The 10,800-nt window shown below is 43.1% G+C and overlaps 1 protein-coding gene across 1 annotated transcript in view; it reads right to left on the bottom strand.

The window, feature by feature from the left end:
- Positions 1 to 4,694: 4,694 nt before the first annotated feature.
- Positions 4,695 to 10,800, bottom strand: part of pik3cb (phosphatidylinositol-4,5-bisphosphate 3-kinase, catalytic subunit beta) — a 55,960-nt gene continuing 49,854 nt past the window's right edge. The window contains exons 20-24 of the mRNA XM_084446975.1: positions 9,497 to 9,664; positions 9,026 to 9,149; positions 8,479 to 8,624; positions 6,911 to 7,043; positions 4,695 to 6,525 (exon numbers count right to left, since the gene is read on the bottom strand). Of these exons, the coding sequence (XP_084303101.1) occupies positions 6,388 to 6,525; positions 6,911 to 7,043; positions 8,479 to 8,624; positions 9,026 to 9,149; positions 9,497 to 9,664 (709 nt within the window). The 3' untranslated portion in view covers positions 4,695 to 6,387. The remainder of the gene's footprint in view (positions 6,526 to 6,910; positions 7,044 to 8,478; positions 8,625 to 9,025; positions 9,150 to 9,496; positions 9,665 to 10,800) is intronic.

Here is a 10,800-nt window from a genome sequence, read left to right as displayed (position 1 = left end):
CATTGCACTGCCCCCGACCGGCTCTGACCTGAGGGGGCAAAGTCTCGCCACCACGCCACTATCCACGCCACGGGCCCCACAACTCAGCACCTGAGTGGGCTAGAGACACACGGCCTTCACCGGTGGGGGCGGGTAGGTGGCCCGGAGAGGGGTACACAGTACCCAACCGGCTCTGGCCTGAGGGGGCGGAGTCTCGCCACCACGCCACTGTCCACGCCATGGACCCCACAATTCAACCCCTGAGTGGGCTAGAGACACACAGTCTTCGCCGGTGGGTGCATGGAGATTGCCCGGTCCGTAGTAGTACTAGCAGTAGCTGTTACATACAGCTGCAGCAGCTAGCCCACCTCACATTTTCTCCAGGAAATGTACTTTCTAGTTTTATGATTCATGTTGCCCCTGAAACTACGTTTTAGATACGTTTTCATAGCATGCTAACTGTCATCTGTACACATTATCTGGTCTAGAGATCCTGAGATCCTGCCATTTCTTTCCCACTGACTCCAAACTATACTGCATGTTCCAGGTAATATTTGTAAGATTCTTTTATATTTTCATAGTTCTATCCAACTGAAATGTAGCCTAATTTATCTTGTTTGAGCTGAGTTTTAGATAAGTATTATGCATGCACACGAGCTAGCTATGCAGCGTGTACAATACTGTCTGTTATGGCCACGAGTCCACATATAGCCCCCCGCAAACCGCAGCTGAAACGACGGCACAAGAGGGCGCAAGTAATGTTATAACCACTATAGGCTATCAATATCAACTATTTGTATAGTGTGTATGTTATACACAATTTCATTGCATACATATTTTATTTGTGTGTATTTGTGTTGGTGAGAATTTGGTGTATGGTAGCCTACACGTACAGTAGCCTAGTCTGCTTTATCAACAATAGTGAATGAATCTACAAAGTAGAGATTAATTGTATTTGAGTATCTTCATCTATAAAAGTGATTGTCACCATGGGTGTCAGCCAGGGTAGTGGTGACTAAAGTGGGTATACTGCAGCAGTTTGTACATTTTAAGTGTGGGTAGGCTATACTACTGTGTATAAAGAAGTGGGTATACTCTGTATACTCTCCACTACACCACTGGTGCCAGCGATGGATAATTTTGTTTATGGTAGACCTAGCCTACTTTATAAACTGGTGAATCAATCTACAAAGTAGAGGTGAAGTGTATTTCAGTGTCTTAATCTATAAGGTGGTTTCCACCATTGGTGCTAGTGATTGAGAATTTTATTTGGTAGACCTAGCCTACTAGTATACTACATTATTACATTACAGTCATTTAGCTGACGCTTTCATCCAAAGTTTGCATAGATATTTGTGGATGTATTATTGTATATGTCTTTGCATCTGTAGCTGTGGTAGGCTATTTGTAGTAATCTCCAAAATCACTCATATGCTACTGTAATGCCCATGTCAAAAAACTTAACTAGCTAATAATATAATATAAAATATTGGATGTTAAATGAAAACTAAATTAATTTCAGTACATCTGCGCAAAAAACATGTGATTAAAATGTGATTCCACCCCAACCCCTCCCCCATCTGAAAAAAAAATAGATTTGGGGTCAAATCGTGTGAGCTTATTAGATGTTAAATGAAAATTCACTTTGGGACATCTGCGCAAAAAAACAATTGATTTAACATGTGATTACACCCCGAAGCCTATCCCATCTAAAAAAATAAATAAAAAAACTTTGGGTCCAGCGGTGGAGCTTCCGGTTTTTGCTGGAGGGTCCCGTGGTGGAGCTTCCGGAGGGTCCCGTGGTGGAGGTTTGAAGTCTGCAGCCAGACCCTATTGGATTTTTGCACTGTCCTGTCCTGCACCCTGTCTAATGTTATCTCCATCAGTCTATGCACCATTACCTTAGACAAATTCCTAATATGTAAACCATATACATGGCTAATAAACAGATCTTGAATCTTAAAAAAGAACCAACTAAAGGCTTTACAGTCCATCTTCAATGATGTGTTTTAACTTTAAGAACAAACTGTAGGCTACTCTATTATGGGGGTTTCTGTCAAACACAGGCTACCTTCTCTTCAGCATTTTTTGCAAATCCAGTTCATTTTTCCCATAGAAAAATGAACTCTTTTGGAGTCAGAACCAAATGACGGCAATGCTAACTTTCAAGCCTACAAAGTGACATCAGACCTCACCAGCAGATCTGATTAACCTAATTAGCTTCAACCATCATCAGCATTTTTGTCAGGCAAATAGCACTATCCTACTGTATATTCTGTGCTTGTTCATTAGACACCTGGACAACCACCTTTGTGACTTTTTTTTTTACATTCATGAAATATCCTAGGACACTTGGCAGTTTTTGTGACCCTCTGTCAAGCTGGTGAAGTCATCTTATCGCCAACTTGACCAAAGTATAATGTGGTGCTTGACAGGTAGGGTCATGTCACAAAATAATAAAAAAGTAAAGCAACACACACACAGTACTCAAGCCTGCTGTAAGGACTGCCAAGCTTGTTTTCAGTTGAGAAGCCATCAACCTGAAGAAGCTGAAGAACTAGCTATCTGAAGTAAACCAACACTGACATGGAACAGAGACCTATAGCAGAACCATACAAACAGGAAATCATATTAAGTCATTAGGATTTAGTCATCCTAGGGGATTTGGCAAAACCTTCAGGCTTCATGTCTTGTTCATAAGGTCTTGGCCTACATATGCTTCTCTTAACAGCAACAATGCGAATAGATGCAGTATGTGAAGAGGTGTTCAGGTTTGGCAAAACCTTATGTAACAACCTGTTGTGATGTAATATTGTCCATTCCAAGTTGAACATCTCTGTCTGCGTCAGCCTTTTCAAGACAGCGATTTTCATTACCCATCACCCATTAGACCCCCTTGGACATACTAGCGTTTAAGAGAACAAAATAGTCTTTCAATGTGTTAATCTCTAAAACAGCAATTTAGATTTCTCAACCTGTGCTTCACTGCTGCATTACATAACCCTTTAACACAGACTCACCGTGTGTGTGTGTGGGGGGTGATAACCACATCATTCACATCACATCCTCTTGACCATCTAAATGCTACATCCAGTCGGAGGGTTCAGACAGTCTGCCTAGACAAAACCCCATGACCATAGGGAACACAAATAAATAACCACCCACAATGCAGACCGTGGGCAAGGACCAGATGCACAATAGACTTATATTGTGTGAGGAAAGCAATTGAAAGGACCCCCGTCCCTGATCTCTTCTTGTGGATGAGGTAAAGACTAGTTTACTGGTTCCCAGAACTGCAAGGCTATGCTGACAACAGTCTGCGTTTCATAAACAGTCCATGTCTGTTAATCCTACAAACTGATAACATGTCACCAAGCTTAAAGGACAGGTTTGGAATTTAGCATTATAAGCCATGTTATAAGGTTATTTACGATCATATACAATGGCCGATATCAAAGTTTTGTCAAACGGTGCACTCTCGAGATATAGCCCATTGTCACTAACACACTCAATAGATTCATAGATACTTACATTGTGCAAATCAGCAGTCATGTGAACATTTCCATGCATAATATGTGTATGAGGTGTTAGAGCTGTAAGACTGACAACAGTTAACAAAATGGGAGAATATTTTAAAATCACCAACTGCCCCACTCAAAAATTGAACATTCCATAACAGAGATGAAGAAATGAGTATAATATGGTCAAAATAGCAAAATCATGTATTTATTTTTTGACAAAAATGCCAATTTCTCTACCATCTTAGATTAAATCTCTTAGCTGTTAACAACCTATATGGAGACATGCACCATATGCATACATGTGACATTTCAGACCAATCAGACTTATGGTTTATGAGAAGTTACTTTTTATAAGTTTTGCCAACCATTCAAGCTACAGTCAAATCCATCAGACAGAAACTAGGGTTCTTGCTGCAAATTTGTCCCCCATGAGGAAAGACATAAGTATACCAAGCTTAATACATTTCTGTCAAACAGGGTGCCAGCATATTGAAATTTGTGTTTTGAATTGGTTACTCTTGCGCCACCTATGGACAAATCATGGTAATTCTTCCTGGCATAGCTACTCATGGCCTCTAGTTTCAACATGCATTTTTGGTCAAGGACTGAGTTATTTGACCATTTCTAGGAAAAGAATAATAGTGGAAGAAGAAAATACCAACAATAACAATATGGTTCCTACTACCGTAGGACCCCTAATGATACTGTACATTTCTAACAAAGCTTGCGTCTATCGTGTTCTGACAAACAACTAGGATCGAAAGAATACATGGCTTGGAATCTGTTTGTGGTCACAGTGCCCTAGCCACAGGGACCAAATCTGCATTTGGCAGTGCCCTGGCGAGAACGCCAATATCGATAGACTGTACCATGTCTAAAGCGGTTCTCACCCCCGTCCATGTGTCATTTGTTTTTGTGTGAGTAACTTGGGTAGGAATGGTCTAAGGTAAGCATGAAGAAGCTCCTGCACACCGTCTTCCGATTCCCCTGTGTAAACACACACACACACACACACAACACACACACACACACACACACACACACACACACACACACACACACACACACACACACACACACACACACACACACACACACACACACACACACACACACAGAAATACCCATAGGAAAATGCAGTTCCATGGAAAATAACTTTAATACAACTCCTATGATAACAAAACCAGCAAAACAATAAAAGCCTGTACATGTGACAATATCCAGTGTCTGAAAGACTTTTTGAAGGCTAGCGGTGGGAAATACAGCAGCATCACACATAAAGCCACAGTGACAACCATCGTAGACTTGGGCTTCTGGCCCAAGGGTTCATATACTTATATCATATGTATAATCATATATACGGATATTGCACAAAATCAAACACAAATACAGATGCTGGAAGAGCATCCTATGTGGGAACCAGGAAGTTGTTTTTAAATTGCAGTGTCACGCCCTCTGCTGGCAAACCCCTCCCACAGGTCCTATAAACTGCACCCACACCTGCTAATATAAAAACAAATCTTGAAAGAGCGGCACATTTTTTCGCACAGACATTCAATTTCGGAACATTAAAAACATGGTAAATACAAACAAAACAAACTTGGAACGTTATGTCTTCGTTTTGGTCCTACAAGGCATGTTTATCCATTGTGGTTATTGTTGTGTGAATTATGAAAGACTAAGATTGAAACCCTTTGGACAAGGACAGGTTTAACTGAGGATAATAACTGGAAATGACCATTTATCCAACATCAAAATTGATCTGATATCAAAATGGAACGGAGGACAGTTGCATGAACACTCCAAAGCAAGAACATAAAGTTTTAGTTTAAAAACCTTAAAAAACATGTTAAAATCGATCTTGCCATCTTTTTGGTACTGTCTCATGGCTCCAGTGTTTATTATACAGTAGGCCTGTTACAGTAGCTTCAAACCTTGGACCAGAGGCTCAAGACTTCTGTCACGATTAAAAATCTTTCCCATGACTCTCACTCTCTCTCATCATGCAGTGATAAAGTAGTCTGGCACATATAAATCTTAAATGGCAACGAAATGAAAATATACATTAAAAAAATTTAATCAAATTACAATCTTCCCGCAGTTCTGAGGCACACGTTCGAGATAACCAGGAGGGGGCATTGCAATGGGGAAGTTCCATAAGATGCACTTCTTCTGGGCACGCTTTTGGCGTCATTTTAAGACACGGGGTGAGACACTTTTGTCTTCAGTCTTTGTACACCCACTCTCTACCTGTGCTGTCAAACAGTCCTGGGGATGGGGGCGGGGCCTGGTCTGGGTGGCTGTGGTTGAACCCTGACCCTAACCCTGCCTTATTGTCCTACAACTTGGATCAGAAATCTTCGATGTGGGCAAGACCATCCTTTTCCCTATATCCACAATGGTTCAGTCCAGGGCTCCGTCAGGATTTACGGGGCGGATCATGGTCGCGCCTTTCCTCACGCTTTGTCATCTCCTCTGTCCCCCACTGAGCATGTGCAAAACTTGCCACCACTTTACCCACAAGTCCACAGATACATCACGTGATCAGGGAGAGGCAAGGTGATTGGTTGACAGGCCGGAAAGGCAACAACAGTTTCTAGGTCCAGAGGCGAGGCAAGGCGAGGTGGAGGATGGTCTGCTTCAAGGTACTTACAGACATATTTGTGTGTGTGTGTTTTTCCGTATGTGTGGGGGTCTGTTTGTGTGTGTGTGTGTGTGTATATACAGTATTTCTCTGATTGTGTGTGTGAGACCGCGTATGGGATGGGCCTCTAGATCCCCTTCTTGAAGTCCTCTTCGCTCCTCTCTCCTCAGCCAGACCTCCCCTTTCCTCGGCCCCTCCTCCTGCTCCTGGTCACCCTTGAACCCTCCCCAAATCATCTCTGCTCTAGGAGCGGTTGTCCTTCGCCACGTTGTGGGCCATCCAGTTGACTTTGGTGGTCCAGCTCTCTCGGAGGGCCTCATCGAACTTCTGGCGGAACTGCTTCAGGGCCTCGTCATCTGTCTTGCCCAGGGCCATTGAGTCCTACGAGGGAGGGAGGGATGAAGGGATGAAGGGATGGATGAAGGGAGGGATGGAGGGTTGGGTGGTGATTTATCTTATCACATCAACATACTATGTTAAGGTCATACATGACACTCTGTGGCACATTTTAAACTGTTGCTCCAGAGAAGGATGCATTGTTAGATATGGATGCATAGTGTAGAGTCGGCTTATCTGTATAATTAATTAAATGTGTGACAATTGATTTATGACAAGACTAATATTCGATTTTGGTTGAAACCAATGCCAGTTAACTGAGGGTTATCAACCATTTGTATTCTACCAGAGGCAGAGTTATTGATAAATAGAGCTAATATGATGTGTCTCTATGTGTGTGTGTGTATTTGTGTGTGTGTGTGTGTTCTACCTTCAGGTACTGGATGTCTTTGACGGAAGTGAGCTCAGGCAGCCCAGCCGTCAGCATGAGGGCGAACAGGGTGATGAAGAGGTTCCCGTTCCTCCGCAGTATTAGGTAGGCCTCCTCACAGTACTGACGGAAACTAGGGACAGACAGACACACACATACACACACACTTAGTTTACACTCGATTACGATGCCATGTCAACAGACAATGGACCTCATTCCTGAACATTTTCTTAAGTGTCTTCTTAAATGTCTTCTTACAAACTTCGTAAGACCAACCCAAAGAAAGATCCCCGCCGGATTCATGAACGCATGGAAATGTGTTCCTAAACCGCCAAAGTGTTCTCAGCTGTGCTCCCCTTCTTAAGTTGAATGCGCGTTCTCGTACACCTGCATTTGCATACATAAACGCCCCGCCAGCTCCTTACTAGGGTCGTGTGCACACAGAATCCCCAGACAGCGCGGAAAAAGTTGATTGATGTTCAAGTTCACGTGCAAATTCGACGTTTTATTCGTCACATACAACATACCAGTAAAATGAGCAGTGAGATGTTTCTCCGCTGGCTCTTATAACATGCAAACTAGGCTTAAGGAAGGTGAAAAAAACAAATACAAAATAACAATAGAAAACAAGACGGTGGAATTTAAATACAAAATGCAAAATATAAAGCCTACATGAAAGGGATGGGATGTGCTGAGAGCAGATGATTAAATTGTACAGTTAGTTAAATGCATGAGTAGGCTACTTGTGAATCTTGATATGCCCTATCTATATTATGTAGGCCCATATGATATATTTTAGTTATGAATATTCACATGTTTATTTACAGAATGTAGGCCTAGGTGTGTCCATTCTGATGACTATGGAATATAAGGTGCTGTTGTGCTCAGTCTGTGTATAGCGACTGAGTTTAGTGCTTATTTATTCATTCACTGCCATTTGCAGTGTTTGTGTAGTGCTTTTATTTATTTTAGGACACCAAGATGCCTCGTAGAATCATGACTATAAATGTGAAACATAATTGGAAATGATACAAATATTCTTGTATTTATTATTATTCTCATTTCAAGCCTAGGATGTCTGTACAATTGATGTGAACGCAATCATCTCGGATTTCTCATAAATTTAGCCCTTGCGAACAGGGGCGCACTCCAATCTGGCCTACCTACGACTGCATTTCCGCGTTCTTAAATCCTGTTCTTAGATAAGAACAAATCCGAGATAAGAAACCATTCAGGAATGCCAGAATTGTCCTGGGAACTTCGTAAGTGGAGTTAAGAAGAAATTTCTTCTTAACTTTTTCTTAACTGCGTTCAGGCATGAGGACCATTGATGGTAACACCCCTCGTCAACAACCAGGATGATGGCAACCAAGCCCCCTCCCAGATTCACCTAGGCATTCCACTGTTCCCTGAACCAATCAGGTTGGATCAGGGTAATGTTGGAGTCCGTGCTCCTTTCCAGTCAGTATTGCATGAACATTTCACTTACAAGATACAGGTACATGGTACCTGCATCTTGCACACAAATACACATCCTTGAATGAGAGGTGAACGGGTTAAAGACTCACCTGCCAAACTTCTCTGTGTTGCCAGTCTTGCCCTGCTGGATGACGTGGATGAAGTCGTGCGTCAGGATGAACGGCACGCGCTCCCGCTTGATCCCAAACTTGGACTTGAAGTTCCCCAGGATGTGACCAAAGTCTATGTGGAAGAGCTGAGTGACGAGAGGCAAAACATCAGCGGGAACCGAGGAAAGACACTCACCAATCAGAAACTTGCTGACCAATGGCTGACATGACTGACAACTGACAATGCAAACTGTGGAACTTCGGAATTGGTTAAAAATGTGTTAATGTTGTCAAGTCCAAAATGGGCCCATAGAGGCAAACCCACTACACCAATGAGTAATTGGCCACCGTTTAAGATAAGGACAGAGAAGGGTGTGTGTGTGTGTGTGTGAGAGAGAGAGAGAGAGAGAGAGAGAGAGAGAGAGAGAGAGAGAGAGAGAGAGAGAGAGAGAGAGAGAGAGAGAGAGAGAGAGAGAGAGAGAGAGAGAGAGAGAGAGAGAGTGTGTGTGTGTGTGTGTGTGTGTGTATAGTATTTCCTGGTACCCACCTGCCCTGTGCTGCGGACCATGATGTTGTCACTGTGGCGGTCTCCAATGCCAAGGACGTAGGTGGCTACGCAGTAGCCCGCGCACGACAGTGTGAACTCCTCAATGGCCTTCTCGAGAGAATCACTGGGAAATGAGACAGATGTTACAGCCAAGTGGTCATAAGTGGTGCTCTCAGAGTTTTCACCCAAGAGGAGCATTTCTGACCCTAACGGTCACCGTGACTTTCTGTGAGGAGGTTCAAGGTGTTCAGGCCAGCACCAAGGCATTATTATGAATCTCTTCAATCAATTGTGTTCGCACAAGAACAACACCTTGCATTAGCTGCAGCTGTCCAGAAATACAGTTACAGACCATAATTCCAACATTCAAGTAGTATCAATTATTCACATTACACATTTACCCTATAGACGTGCTAGTTCAATACATTAACCGTATGGTACAGCAACTCTGTCGGCCCAGTGCGCTCTTACGGAGGGTTCTTGTCTTTGAGCCAGTTGAGCAGGGCGTCCTTGTTGAAGGCCGCGGCCGCTGCCACATTACTGCTGGTCAGCTGGATGTTGGCGATGGTATCCGCCGACGACACCACCTCGATCAGCCCGGAGCGGTCCCCCGTCGCCAGGCAACCGTAAGGCACAATTCTGCACGGACGGACACACATGCATGAGGACCATGCACTCGTAATATTATGAATTAACTGGTACGGCAGATTTATTCATATCAATCAAAAAAGTGCTGATGGTTTTACCCGAGTAGTATGAATTTACTGAATGTCTACAATTCTGAGAGCGGGCAGGATTCTTTCTCAATGTTTAGATGGAAGAAGGACAACAGCTCCCAGAGAAGTAGGAAGATGACACAGTAATTGCTCAGTCCAAACCTTCTCATCATCAACATCATCGAGGATGACACTGGGTAATTGTGAGATGATCGTCTTTCTCATGATGGATCTATGGCACTGAAATGATTAGAGGGTTGCTTTCATCTAATGCTCTATAACAGGTGATCTTATCTAATGACATGGCAAAGATCTAAAGGCCATGGATTAAACTGGGATTATGGAGTGTTTAAAACATATCCCACCAACAGCAGCTCTCGTTGAGCCCTCGGCTACTGAAACAATGAAACAATTTAACAACGGCAGGCGCTCTTGTACAGTTGAATTACAATGTTAGCTCACCTATTATATAATATACGGAGCTTTTTGTATTGATTGATTCACTGATTTGAAATAATAAAATGAGTAAAAGCAATACGCAAGGTTTGGTTTAGATATAGACAGACGAACAGAGACAGACAGATATTTTATTGATCCCCAGGTGGAAATTGTTGTGTCACAGCAGTAAGGACAGCAAAAAGGTACAATCAGCTTGATATCAGTGTGGATGCCAAACTGATGTAGGAGAGGGAAGCCACAGTAGTTCATCGAGCCCTGCAGTATTTCCCCAGGGCATGAAGGAATTGCTTTGTTTCTGTGTCTCCAGTAGAGGGCGGTGTGGGTTCATTTTACAGGGTGCTGACATAATCCTGACATCATGAAGACCAAACGCCCCAGAGGCAGTGGGAACATTCCCAACTGGGTGTAATGGGAGTTGAATGTGCCAATTAGAAATGCACACAGCCGCACGCACGCACACGCGCACACGCACACACACGCACACACACACTATGTACATGTGCGGCATGCAACCAGAGGTCATGCATGATTACATGCCTCACACACACGATACTCGCACACACACCACATCAAAGTTGTTTTGTTATCATCAACATTTCC

The sequence above is a fragment of the Borostomias antarcticus genome (assembly GCF_949987555.1).
Source record: "Borostomias antarcticus genome assembly, chromosome: 1".
Lineage (NCBI taxonomy): Eukaryota > Metazoa > Chordata > Actinopteri > Stomiiformes > Stomiidae > Borostomias > Borostomias antarcticus.
Note: the sequence above shows the minus strand (reverse complement) of the source record. Positions and strands in the feature narration are given on the sequence as shown.